The 14,652-nt window shown below is 31.2% G+C and overlaps 1 protein-coding gene across 1 annotated transcript; it reads right to left on the bottom strand.

The window, feature by feature from the left end:
* Positions 1–6,572: 6,572 nt before the first annotated feature.
* LOC149552519 (uncharacterized) lies at positions 6,573–7,296 on the bottom strand. Its single transcript, XM_089789793.1, has one exon. The coding sequence runs from the start codon at positions 7,253–7,255 to the stop codon at positions 6,824–6,826; it is 432 nt and encodes a 143-aa protein (XP_089645919.1). The 5' UTR covers positions 7,256–7,296; the 3' UTR covers positions 6,573–6,823.
* Positions 7,297–14,652: the final 7,356 nt, after the last annotated feature.

Below are 14,652 nucleotides of genomic sequence, written 5' to 3'. Positions count from 1 at the left end.
TTGGATCTATCATTTGTACTTGGCATGATATCATTGCAAGGTGGTTATGTGGTGATTTATGAGGTGGCTATTGGGTCATCCTATCGTATCCTAGATTGGTTTTACCTTTTGATAGATGGCATGTTGCTTGCCTTTTATTTGGCATCATGCTATGAAAACATTTTAATTTGGAGGTTGGTCTTTAGATCTCACTTACTTTATTTTCTATCTATTTAAGAGGTGTTGGCTAGTTTTTTATGTAGTACCATGTGTATATTTTAATATCTTAATTTTACACTAGGTTTAAGTACTACATATGTGTGTTCTAATTTATGAATATAATGCAATGGATTTCATATCTTTTGACATAAAGGTTATTATTGCATGTGTTTCTTTTTATTGTGCCAATTTTAGGAGTCTTTCTAGCTTTCTAGGTTTATGTACATTGGTCTTTGCATTTTATGGGAGTTGTTGTTTTAGTTGTCAGTGACAACAATATATCTGGTCATCATAGCTCTTTGGTTGGAATCATCTATCCAGTAAAAATTTGTTCAACTTGCTCTTCACTACATATGGATTACTATCTAAGAAATTAGAGTGTTCTTGAAACCTAAATATTGGGAAATGCCTTTTGTAGGTTGTATTAAAGATCATATGCTAGAAACTATTTTTTACTATGAGCATCCTCATATTCAAAGAGGAATTAAGAGGATTATTGGTCATAAGATTCTCTTTCCTCCTAGGAAAAGATTGATATATCGCTCTCAAATTTTGTCAATTTTTTTTGTCAAATGCTCTTGATTTATTGTAATCTCTATTTCATTTGGACTTGATAGTTTCTATATTTATCAGACCCAGTTTCTTGTAGAGTGGAAAGCTTGTTAAAGCTTGTTAGAACTATGATCTTTGGAGTGGTGCTACTCTCATTGGGAGTTTGTTTCATCATCATGCACTTCTTAGTAATCATGGTGTTTATGTGGTATTTGACAGCATTAAAAAGGCCCTAGAGAGGCAATCTTTTCACCTAGTTAAGGCTACATTACAATACTATGGTGATTATTTTCCCAAAAGTTGTGTTAATAATGTGCACCGGATTGTCTTTTCTGCTTTCGATCTTCTTGCACATGAATCTTCTCAGGCACTTGTTCCACCTCTGATTTCTCCTCCCAATGTCATTCCTAATCTTACTCTTAAGCTTGGTAATTCTGTTCCTGTAGTAGGAGTCATGGAGGAATAAGATTACATGGTATGGTGCTATTTTTGTCTTTGTGGTTTGCCTTTTTGATCTGAGCAGGTTGTTGCATGGATCCTTTTTAGTAGATTGGTCAGTGTTTGGTTTGGTAGAAAGGTTTTGAGCCTTGCAACATCTTTTTGGCACTCTTTAGTTGCATTTTGGAGATACCATGTCATCCTATTAAAGCAATACCATAGCTATTTTTGTGAATATTTGTATTTATTAGTCAACTGATTATGTTAGGCTCTCTTACTCCTTCATAAACCTATTGTAAATTGGAGGTTTCATTCCTAGGATATTATAAGGTCTGGTTTGATCACGTACCATTTTCTTCTTTCTTTTCCTTTTTTCTTATTAATGGGGTTATGAACAAAATTTTTCTTACTAGTTCTTTTCTATGGGAGCTCCTTATGTTAGAATCAAAGTATATGTAAAAACATGATTATATATATATATATATAGATATATATATAGCAAGTGGCATTGTTACAGTTTTTCAAAAAAAAATTTATTATTATATATTAGATATGTAAAGCATTAGAGGGAATAGAGAGAGACATGGAAGGAAGGGGGATAATATAGTGTATATTATATATAATATAGTATAATATGTTATTTTAACATATATATATATATAGTACATAGCATATACTATATTTATACTATAATATTAATATACATAGATTATATATAATATGAAAAAATTACTTATCCAATATCTAATATGTATTCGATATTTTTGACATAAATCACCAACTCAAAGGTGTGCATCAGGATTACTTTGTGTTTTGGCTACCTAGAAAGTCAACCCAAAAAAATGTGTTTTAGAAATCTCTGTACATTTCCAAACTTTGTCCTTATAGTTGATGCCATTTTTATCCAAAATGGATGAAATGAAGAGGATGCTTAAGTAGATTCTCAAGTTTAGAACGATACAAATTTTGTCAAGTTTTTAGTTTAATTAATAATTATTATTTATTTTCTAATTGGATTACATTTAAAGTCCCTATTAATAACTTGATTAAAAAATGTCCCACTTTCAAAAGGTATAACCTATTTCAAATTTGAAACATATGACATTCTACATTTTACATACTATGAAAAAAACATAGAATTAAAATTTATTAAGTTTTGACTTAAGGTGGTTAGATATGAGAATTTTTTTAATTCCAAAAATATTGTATTAAACAATCATAATTAATTATTTATTTAAAAAATGATTACAAAAAAATGTCAGGGATAAGCCTTTACTTATATGTAGAATATTATAAAAAAGGTAATTTCAAAGCTAAAATCATAGAACTACTAGCTTTAAGATATTTTCTAAAAAATTGCAAGTTGATTCAACTCTACCTCTTCCATGGGACTTGAGGCTACTCCTATTTTGCTGAAATTTCATTGTCATTTAATGACATTTTTTGACATAGCATAATCCTACACACCCATATTAATGGTATAATCCCAAAGATTAATACTCTCACAAGTAATGAAACATGCTCAATTAGTGAATCATTTCCCAACTCCACCAAAACTCAAAACGAAGTGGAACTTCCCAATAAACCCTAACTTTCCCAAATGAGTTTAAGTTTAGTTTTGAAATTTGTTTAGATAGACAAAAGTACAAAGCAAACACACTATATTCCAATTATTTCTAATCAAAGAAAGGAAGGAAGGATCTTTTATAGGACATCTTACTATAATACCAACCATTTGCTTTTGGGTTTACAAGGATATTAATTGAGAATATCCAAGTGTATTACGAAACTCGTCTAGCAACCTCTGGAAAAGTTCTTCATGAGTAAAGGAAACCATACTACATTGTCTTTGTGGTTTTCCTTTTTGATCTGAGCAGGTTGTTGCAGGGAGCCTTTTTAGTAGATTGGTCAGTGTTTGGTTTGGTAGAAAGGTTTTGAGCCTTGCAACATCTTTTTGGCACTCTTTAGTTGCATTTTGGAGATACCATGTCATCCTATTAAAGCAATACCATAGCTATTTTTGTGAATATTTGTATTTATTAGTCAACTGATTATGTTAGGCTCTCTTACTCCTTCATAAACCTATTGTAAATTGGAGGTTTCATTCCTGGGATATTATAAGGTCTGGTTTGATCACGTACCATTTTCTTCTTTCTTTTCCTTTTTTCTTATTAATGGGGTTATGAACGAAATTTTTCTTACTAGTTCTTTTCTATGGGAGCTCCTTATGTTAGAATCAAAGTATATGTAAAAACATGATTATATATATATATATATATATATATATATATATATATATATATATATATATATATATATATATATATATATATATATATATATATCAAGTGGCATTGTTACCGTTTTTCAAAAAAAAAATTATTATTATATATTAGATATGTAAAGCATTAGAGGGAATAGAGAGAGACAGGGAAGAAAGGGGGATAATATAGTGTATATAGTATATAATATAGTATAATATGTTATTTTAACATATATATATATATATATATATATATATATATATATATATATAGTACATAGCATATACTATATTTATACTATAATATTAATATACATAGATTATATATAATATGAAAAAATTACTTATCCAATATCTAATATGTATCTGATATTTTTGACATAAATCACCAACCCAAAGGTGTGCCTCGGGATTACTTTGTGTTTTGGCTACCTAGAAAGTCAACCCAAAAAAATGTGTTTTAGAAATCTCTGTACATTTCCAAACTTTGTCCTTATAGTTGATGCCATTTTTATCCAAAATGGATGAAATGAAGAGGATGCTTAAGTAGATTCTCAAGTTTAGAACGATACAAATTTTGTCAAGTTTTTAGTTTAATTAATAATTATTATTTATTTTCTAATTGGATTACATTTAAAGTCCCTATTAATAACTTGATTAAAAAATGTCCCACTTTCAAAAGGTATAACCTATTTCAAATTTGAAACATATGACATTCTATATTTTACATACTATGAAAAAAACATAGAATTAAAATTTATTAAGTTTTGACTTAAGGTGGTTAGATATGAGAATTTATTTTTATTCCAAAAATATTGTATTAAAAAATCATAATTAATTATTTATTTAAAAAAAAGTTACAAAAACATGTCAGGGATAAGCCTTTACTTATATGTAGAATATTATAAAAAAGGTAATTTTAGAGCTAAAATCATAGAACTACTAGCTTTGAGATACTTTCTAAAAAATTGCAAGTTGATTCAACTCTACCTCTTCCATGGGACTTGAGGCTACTCCTATTTTGCTGAAATTTCATTGTCATTTAATGACATTGTTTGACATAGCATAATCCTACACACCCATATTAATGGTATAATCCCAAAGATTAATACTCTCACAAGTAATGAAACATGCTCAATCAGTGAATCATTTCCCAACTCCACCAAAACTCAAAACGAAGTGGAACTTCCCAATAAACCCTAACTTTCCCAAATGAGTTTAAGTTTAGTTTTGAAATTTGTTTAGATAGACAAAAGTACAAAGCAAACACACTATATTCCAATTATTTCTAATCAAAGAAAGGAAGGAAGGATCTTTTATAGGACATCTTACTATAATACCAACCATTTGCTTTTGGGTTTACAAGGATATTAATTGAGAATATCCAAGTGTATTACGAAACTCGTCTAGCGACCTCTGGACAAGTTCTTCATGAGTAAAGGAAACCATACTACATTGTCTTTGTGGTTTTCCTTTTTGATCTGAGCAGGTTGTTGCAGGGAGCCTTTTTAGTAGATTGGTCAGTGTTTGGTTCGGTAGAAAGGTTTTGAGCCTTGCAACATCTTTTTGGCACTCTTTAGTTGCATTTTGGAGATACCATGTCATCCTATTAAAGCAATACCATAGCTATTTTTGTGAATATTTGTATTTATTAGTCAACTGATTATGTTAGGCTCTCTTACTCCTTCATAAACCTATTGTAAATTGGAGGTTTCATTCCTAGGATATTATAAGGTCTGGTTTGATCACGTACCATTTTCTTCTTTCTTTTCCTTTTTTCTTATTAATGGAGTTATGAATGAAATTTTTCTTACTAGTTCTTTTCTATGGGAGCTCCTTATGTTAGAATCAAAGTATATGTAAAAACATGATTATATATATATATATATATATATATATATATATATATCAAGTGGCATTGTTACTGTTTTTCAAAAAAAAAAATATTATTATATATTAGATATGTAAAGCATTAGAGGGAATAGAGAGAGACAGGGAAGAAAGGGGGATAATATAGTGTATATTATATATAATATAGTATAATATATATATATATATATATATATATATATATATATATATATAGTACATAGCATATACTATATTTATACTATAATATTAATATACATAGATTATATATAATATGAAAAAATTACTTATCCAATATCTAATATGTATCCGATATTTTTGACATAAATCACCAACCCAAAGGTGTGCCTCGGGATTACTTTGTGTTTTGGCTACCTAGAAAGTCAACCCAAAAAAATGTGGTTTAGAAATCTCTGTACATTTCCAAACTTTGTCCTTATAGTTGATTTGTCCTTATAGTTGATGCCATTTTTATCCAAAATGGATGAAATGAAGAGGATGCTTAAGTAGATTCTCAATTTTAGAACGATACAAATTTTGTCAAGTTTTTAGTTTAATTAATAATTATTATTTATTTTCTAATTGGATTACATTTAAAGTCCCTATTAATAACTTGATTAAAAAATGTCCCACTTTCAAAAGGTATAACCTATTTCAAATTTGAAACATATGACATTCTATATTTTACATACTATGAAAAAAATATAGAATTAAAATTTATTAAGTTTTGACTTAAGGTGGTTAGATATGAGAATTTATTTTTATTCCAAAAATATTGTATTAAACAATCATAATTAATTATTTATTTAAAAAAAAGTTACAAAAAAATGTCAGGGATAAGCCTTTACTTATATGTAGAATATTATAAAAAAGGTAATTTCAGAGCTAAAATCATAGAACTACTAGCTTTAAGATACTTTCTAAAAAATTGCAAGTTGATTCAACTCTACCTCTTCCATGGGACTTGAGGCTACTCCTATTTTGCTGAAATTTCATTGTCATTTAATGACATTGTTTGATATAGCATAATCCTACACACCCATATTAATGGTATAATCCCAAAGATTAATACTCTCACAAGTAATGAAACATGCTCAATCAGTGAATCATTTCCCAACTCCACCAAAACTCAAAACGAAGTGGAACTTCCCAATAAACCCTAACTTTCCCAAATGAGTTTAAGTTTAGTTTTGAACTAACTTTCCCAAATGAGTTTAAGTTTAGTTTAGAAATTTGTTTAGATAGACAGAAGTACAAAGCAAACACACTATATTCCAATTATTTCTAATCAAAGAAAGGGAGGAAGGATCTTTTATAGGACATCTTACTATAATACCAACCAATTTCTTTTGGGTTTACAAGGATATTCATTGGGAATATCCAAGTGTATTACGAAACTCGTCTAGCGACCTCTGGACAAGTTCTTCATGAGTAAAGGAAACCATACTACAATCACTAATATTGTCCCAAAAATTCTTACACAATCAAATCCAAAAGAATGCACTAAATCTCGCAGAGAGCCGCTGCATGCACAAAAGTAGCGGAAGCAACAACTACGAGAGTAGCAAAGATGGGAGGAACAAGATAATCAATGGGGGATCTCTTGAAGGAGTGAGAAGGGAAGCAGAAGAGGTCCCCTGGTCTATCCAAGGGCATTCTAAAACAAGTCCGATTAAGGGGACTCTCCAATTCATGTGGAGCCATGAGAGCAAAGCAGGCCTTGGAGAAGTGTGAAGAGGCGGACAAGGAGGAAGAGAAAGCCAGCTCCAGAGTGATGGAGGCAACGGTGACCACTGCAGCCAGTAACATGCTCCAGATGATGCTGTACATCACCACTGGCCGCCTCACTGCCCAGCTGAACCTCTCCAGCCCTGACCGGTTCTGCCGGTGGACTGCACGGAACAGTCTCACCACGCCCTTCAATATGATGTTCATCTCTAATCCCTAATCAATTCCTTTCCCATGCAACAATGGCAGATAAATATGGGCGTGTTTTGATTGTGGGTGAGCTAATTAACGAGAAATGCAGCATTAACGTTGGCAGCGCTGAGATAGGAGAGTAGATTGCCAAACATCAGTTGTTGTTCAACTGTCTGCCCTCAATTTTTCGCTTTCTTACGGAGTTTTTCACGGATTCCAATTGCATGCATGCGTGTTCATATCGTTTCCCTCCACCAATTCATTGGAAATAGACGTTCACAGAATGAAGAATATAAAATATTAGAAAGTTTCTTAGTTAAGATTCGTGATATAAGAGGTGAGATAGAAAGAAATCTGAAAATATGTTGATACAATAGGTTTTTGCCTCCGGACTTTTGATATTAGTGAAATTCATTGATGAATCAAATTTTATTTTCTTCATTTTCATTTGTAATTGTTTTCTTTTTAAATGTTAACAGTGGAGTGTTGAGTGTAGAATTGTGTGACAAGCAACAATTTTGTTTCCACAAGTCATATGGTTGTAGGAGAACAAATATGTTTCCCTCTTTGGAGTCAATTTGATAGATTTGTAAATAAATATAAATTAGTTGGGCGATTGATTGATGTTGGGTATCAAATTTGGATGATTAATAATTGAAAACTATACAAATAGAAATGTATACATATATAATTTGATGGTTTGAGGTTTTGGAATAATATATATATTTTAAATCATTTAAGAATTGGAATATTTTGTTATGATTGCTAGAGCTAAGCTTAATTTGTAGTCTATTCAAATATCTAATGAACTAAACAATATGTTGATAATTTGTTATGCAAGTTCATGTCCTTGCTTAAATTTATAAGTTAATCTTGATATCGAGTATAAAAAGATTTATATGACCATGCTACAAAAACAAGTTCAAGAGCCTACTCTAAAAGTATTATCAATTATGCACACACCTCTAGAGACCAATATAGCTCATGGTGGTTGCAATTTGATACAATATTTTATATTGTGGATCTTCAATAACTTAATTTTGTTTCACCTCTTCTTATTTCACGAATGCAAAGTTTTTTGTACTATTTGATGAATGGGTATAGGACCTAGTAAAATTAATTTTTCTTTATTCAAAAAGGTGGTTGGGAATTTTTCTCAATCATTTATTATTTAAAAGACTATTGTATCTTCTTCTCTTCTATTTAAATATAATATCGTTCAATGACTTTCACCATTAATAATAATAATAATCAAAATCAATCATTAAACAAAATGGTTATCATAAAAATTAGAAAATCATACTGAACAAGTTTGTAATTTAGCATCTACAATATTAAAACAAAAACCACTCAAGATTGCAAATATAAGAAAATGGACAAAACCAATCACAAATATTTTTCACTAATCATTTGATCATTTGCATGGCTACAAAATTATAGATCACTAAAACATTCCTAAACACATAATGGCTATTGGAATTAGAATATGAATAATAAATTGTCAATTTGCAAAACTTTATTGGCACCATCGCACTTAGTACATTATAACCTTATGATTGAGTGCATTACTCTTAAATTCATAGAAAATAATGAAGTTTAAAAAACTAGAGATCTTAAATATAATCGTTCACTCATGTAAATATTTCTAGATTTAATTGCTTCCTTGAAATCTTACACAAACTAGCCACTTTATTTAATGTATCGATATCAACCATTTTCATCAAGTGAAGACTAGGTTTTATTCATCTTATTTCTATGTTTAATTTGTTAGAGAAATGGAACTTGTAATAGAAATAATTAAACTAGAAGGATCCAACACTTTCAATCAAATAGCAATAATTGTTATATTATCAAAAAGTAAACAAAATGAAATCATGGTTGCAAAATTTAAAAATAATATATATAAAATCAATGATAAATTCTTAGATGGAAATATAGAAAAAATAAAAACATGATAAGTGTCTTAATCTTATGACAAAACATAAAAAGTAAATGAATTAAGTCATATTAAGTAATTGGGTATGAACATGTCACGATTTTTTAAATTGGTCAACTTCAAGGTTTTAAGCCATGTTGCTTTCACGTTGATAATGTCCTAGGTAAAAAAATCTTGACCCCTCTTGATAATTCGTGAAAATAATTCTAGTCTATGACCTCACCAATTATACCCCATTGCATCTCCCAAAAATACCTTCAATCTGAAATATAAATTCCCTGGTCATATCCTTTGTAAAATGTTATGATTTGAAAACTTTCCACAACAAAGGAATTGAACTCCTCACATTCAATAATTAGCCCATAAGCTTTTTTTATTCTCATGTAGATGCTTCTAATAAATTTTTTTGGTTTTTAATAACTTTACCCTACTAGAATTTTTGTAGCTCGTGGGTGGCTAACAAGGAAAGTATGGTTGTTTATAGGGATGGAAGTACATTTATTATGGATTTTTGCATCAATGTGAAGAAAGTGTTAAAGGAGAGTGGTTTATATTTTGTGGTGTCACTTGGTTGTGGATATAAGAACCTAATGACCCATTTACCTCTTTTTCCTAATTCATTAGAACAATGGAGATGTGCCTTCCCTATCCATGCATGCATAAAAGTAAGTATACCAAATACAAATAAATGAAAATATTGATGCTTCATATCTTATCTTATTTTTTTCTAGGTGTATTTGGAATTTGAAAAATATTATGGGTTTAAATACCAAGGGAGAAGATTTGTTGTTTGTGGACACTTCTATGTAAAATATCGAAACAATTATTCATGTCTATAGGACACAAATATTTTAATTATTTTTCTTGCCTAATGTATCTTAGTAAACTAAACTTGTATATTAGATTTTCTGTTGGTCCCAATCAATACTAGGGGGGAATCAATACCATCTACAAAATTGATTGTTCCTTTAACCATTTCAACTATTCTTAATGTAATTTAGTTTACAACAAGAATCAAGATAAATACAGTAAGATAAAAATGAGTAAGTTCACATGCAAATGTGGAAACCCTTTGATGAGAGAATGAAAACAATGGTGGGGATTAAATTTCCACTAACCCTTATAATGTATGTAAAGGGGTGTCCTACGAATACCTATAAGTGCTCTCTCTAGAAGTGTACCTTTTTAGGAGTTCTCGCAACCTATGAGCGTTACAAAAGCTTTTTGAGAGCTACTTGGTTATAAGATTTATAGGTTCCTTCTAAGGGACACCTTGTTAGAAAATTTTACAATGATCTTACTAATGAAGCTTGCACTATTAGGAGCTTATAAATAGATGCAATGATAAGAAAATGTACTAAGTGTTTTGACCTTAAACATGGCACTAGTTTGTCGAGTAGATCTTTTCTCTATCTCCTTGAAGGCACACCAATCTTCCTACTTTCTTGGTGAGTGATTTGTTCTCACTTCTCCCTTGGTTGTTTGAATCATCATATCATTTTTCCTTCTCTCTCTGTAACTGTTACCTCTACTAGTTTTCCTCTTTTTGATTCTTTGTTCTTAGTTCTCTCCTTCTCCTTTTGTAGTAGAAGCAACCTTTAACCATGCCATATAACTATGACTAATTTAGTTGTAGTTACCCCTTCTTCATTGTCAAAACAAAATTACCCACGATCATATTATCCCTCTCAATCTTGAATTCAAAATTTGAATTTTATGCTTACTAAATTCACAAGAGACCTATGATCCCTATGCCTAGGGTCTATATTGGTATCTCTGCCAATCCTACCATGAAAAAATGGTGACCTTTTTTCCTTTCCTTCTTTTTTTTCTTCACTATTACCTTCTATCACATCATTGGTGACACACTATGTTGATGAATCAGATCAACTCAAATTTACTCCAAACTACTTGTGCCAATGTGGATATGCCAGAGCGTATGTCAGTGAAGCTCATGACTAGTTGCTATCAACTTCATTCATCTTCTTCTTCCTTTGTTCAGTTGTCACATATTTTTCCAATTACATAATTTTGACGATCAACGATAACACTATTATCTCCAAAAGTTGCGCCTATGACTGGATTCTAAGTCAGTTAACTTCGAGTAACATGGAAACACTCCTAGGTAGTGGGAAATACCTAAATTAGGAGTAAATCTTCAAGTTATAGGTCAACTCCTCTTGATGTTTCACTGATTTATTTCTTCGAATAGGAAAGTAAACTTGAACGAGAAAAGGGATAGAAAGATTGCTTGGAGAGTAAAAATTAAAAAAGTAAAGGGGGTGATACATCGAATGGTTGGATGAAGGTATTGCTGGTCTAACCTGATGAAACACTTCCAGGCAACTAACAAGAACTCAATAATGCAAATAATCATTCACATATAAATATTTCACAAGAAGGATGCAACCTAGACAAGATGTTAAAAAGAATGCTAACATTCACAATGTCGCAAACTTGAATGGAAACAATGTATCTCGACTTGTAACCTATATGAATAATCAAATCCCACTTGAAGTTAAAAACTGAGACAAAATCAAGGGATTCAAAGAGAAAAATCTCAAGAAATTCTATCAAATTAGAAAAACTTAAGCCAAAAGAAAATACAATAAGGGTTCTAATATTGTTCCTTCATTCATGTTTCAAAGGTCATTAAACAAAATTCATCCAAATTGATTGTAAAAATAAAGTGATGTGCCAAGAAAGACATGAAGGACTCCTGAGAGATCTCGACAATGCTATCTTGCATAAGACTGCAAAAATGAGAGCCCTTTCTCCACATCTTGGGAATCCTTAAATAGGCCATGACTGTAACAAGCTTTAGATGGGAGGGGCACATGTTAGAAAATCAATGGAAGAGTACAAATATCTTAGAGAATTACATTCACCATTAAGTTTTACACCTCCTATTATGGGAAACACTAGGAGAATAATCTGAAAAAGCTAGTTGCTACATGGTGCAAGAGTACCTTAACTTCCCTTTGCTTCTCATGGCATTCAAAGATCAAATCCACAACCACCCCCACCGAAACAATATTAACAATCACAACTGTGCTTAAGAAAAGATCATATTGTAGACACCTAAATTTGTTAAATCCCATTTCCTAGCCAATTAAATAGATATTTATTATGTATTTAATTACCCTACCTTTAATTAAATAAAATTTACATTTATTTAATTATGTTCACCTTTTCTTGACTTAAATAAACTAAGGTTTATCTAAATCCTAACCCATTCCCTTTAATAAGTAAAGTACTTCATTTACTTTATTACTCCTTGCCTAATCCCCCTTGGAAATAAATATTAAATTTAATCCTATTCGAGCATATGGCTCCTAATTTAAACCCTCACCTAACCTAACTTTCCTAACCTAACCATCATGCTAAACCTACCCACTTCCTTTATCCCACTTAATTTTCCTAATCATCATTTCTAATTACCTTTTAATCCTAAGTGTGTGCTCACACATGTGTGAGGAACACTCACACTTCCCACTCCCCTCATGCCTTCCATGCCTCTTGCACACTTGTCCTCTTGCATGAGAGTCAAGTTGTCTTACACGTGTGGGAAGCCATGCTTCTCACACCTCTTCCACTTGTCATTAACATGTCACCATCAAAGGTTGCTCACACATGTGTGAGCATATTTCCCCCATTGAATGGTCAAAAACCCTAATCCACATGGAGTCTGCTTGGCCTCCACCTCATGGACACCTCATTGATCCTGAGAAATCCTAGCCCTTCAATCTTTCATTAAATCTCATCCGTCCATTGCATCTCATTTCCTATAAAAGGAGAGTTTTCTCCTCATTTCAATAAGTACTATCTAGCCCATTGTTATGCTATAGGATTTGTGAGCAACCACATCCCATAAGCAAGAAAATCATCAACCACTTGGTGATTTCATGAGGTTTGCATTAGTAGATTAAGCTCTTTTTATTTCATGTCATCCTTATTTGCATGTTTATTTCCATATTTTGAGGTGTATGTAATGATGTAGGAAGTAGTATAGTTGCTTATGCTTCTTTGTGCATCAAAAAACACAAGTTAGTGCATCAAAAACCCTGCAATGAAAGTGTTAACACAAAGTTTGGTCTTTGAAAAAAATAATAGGGATCTAAACAACATCAAAATCTCATAAAACTAGCACCATCACGATGGGCTCAGAATCAGCTTTTCGACAATATTTTTTTTTTTGAAAATGGAGTTCATATGCTCAAGTTATGAGCAAAAAATGGAAGGCTACTCCTTATGGCGTAGAAGGGCATGTGGAATGCTAATGTAGTGATGATGACTTGCAAGGTTAAAATTGATGGTTAGAGGCATGTCAAGCAATTTTTTTATTTTTCTTTTTTGACATTTTTGAAAAAAAAAAAGAAATCTGGTTAGTTAAGAAAAAGATAAATGTTATTTTTCAAAAATAAAGTTGAAAAAGACTATAAAAAATGCTTTTGTTTGTTTGTTTGTTTGTTTTGTTTCACTAACCATAGTTCTTGCAATTTTTCCTTTAATTTTATTTTGGAATGAACTTGTATGCTTAAACACTCATCTTTGAATGCATGGTTAAATACTAAAAACAATCGAACGCCATCTTGAATGCTATAAGGAAATTGAACACTTTTTCTTTGGAATGGATGATACCACAATCTTGCATGTGTAAGGATCAAAGAACATTGCAATACACATTTCATTTTGGTGCTTAAAATGAGCAATCAATCAATCTTGAATGCATAATAGAATTTGATTCTTTCCTTATCTAATTTGCTTATGTTGATGACACTCGCTTTACTTATGTTGGCAAACTCTTGATTCTTATGACGCTATCAAGTTGGAAATAACATTGTATGATATAAACACGTGTGTCTATAATGTAGATTAGGAAACCTAAAGTTTCATTGGGAAAGAATGTGTGTCTATTAAACCCCAAGGCCACTTATGTATTCTCTCCCCTTGCACCTTCGGGTGATCTTGGGTGCACAAGAAATACGTGGTATTGTTTCTCTTTTTTTTAGGAGGCCTACTTGGGGATTTCATCACCCCTTGGGATGACCTCAACTCTAGTGTTATGATGGAGTATAAATATCGGGAGGTGAATCAAAAGACACCTCTCTTGGACGTAAAATATTGTCACTCTTGGCTAAGCCCCAAAGAACATTATACCTTTGGGAAGTGAAGGAGGAGATTTGGGTTATCGTCTCCCCTCACTTGTGTGGCAATATTTTCTTTCATCTACAAATTTGGGCCTCATGTACCTTGCATATATCGAGGATGCCCTCTAGTTAATCCTTGTACATCCTAGTCAAAACCTCATAGGATTGTTGGTGTTTTTGATGTTCTTGAGTGTTTGAAACACACTTGCCTTGTATATATTTCCTTGTTTGATTTTGCATCTCAAATATGAAAAAATCCAAAAACATCATAAAATATAAAAACCCAAAAAAATCGTAAAACTTCAAAAATCCAAAAAAATCAAAAA

Source organism: Cupressus sempervirens, chromosome 6 (assembly GCF_028749045.1).
Source record: "Cupressus sempervirens isolate cs-2001-9-10 chromosome 6, ASM2874904v1, whole genome shotgun sequence".
NCBI lineage: Eukaryota > Viridiplantae > Streptophyta > Pinopsida > Cupressales > Cupressaceae > Cupressus > Cupressus sempervirens.
Note: the sequence above shows the minus strand (reverse complement) of the source record. Positions and strands in the feature narration are given on the sequence as shown.

Excerpts from the sequence above, each read along its gene's own strand:
- LOC149552519 (XM_089789793.1), bottom strand. The coding sequence starts at position 7,255 with ATGAACATCATATTGAAGGGCGTGGTGAGACTGTTCCGTGCAGTCCAC.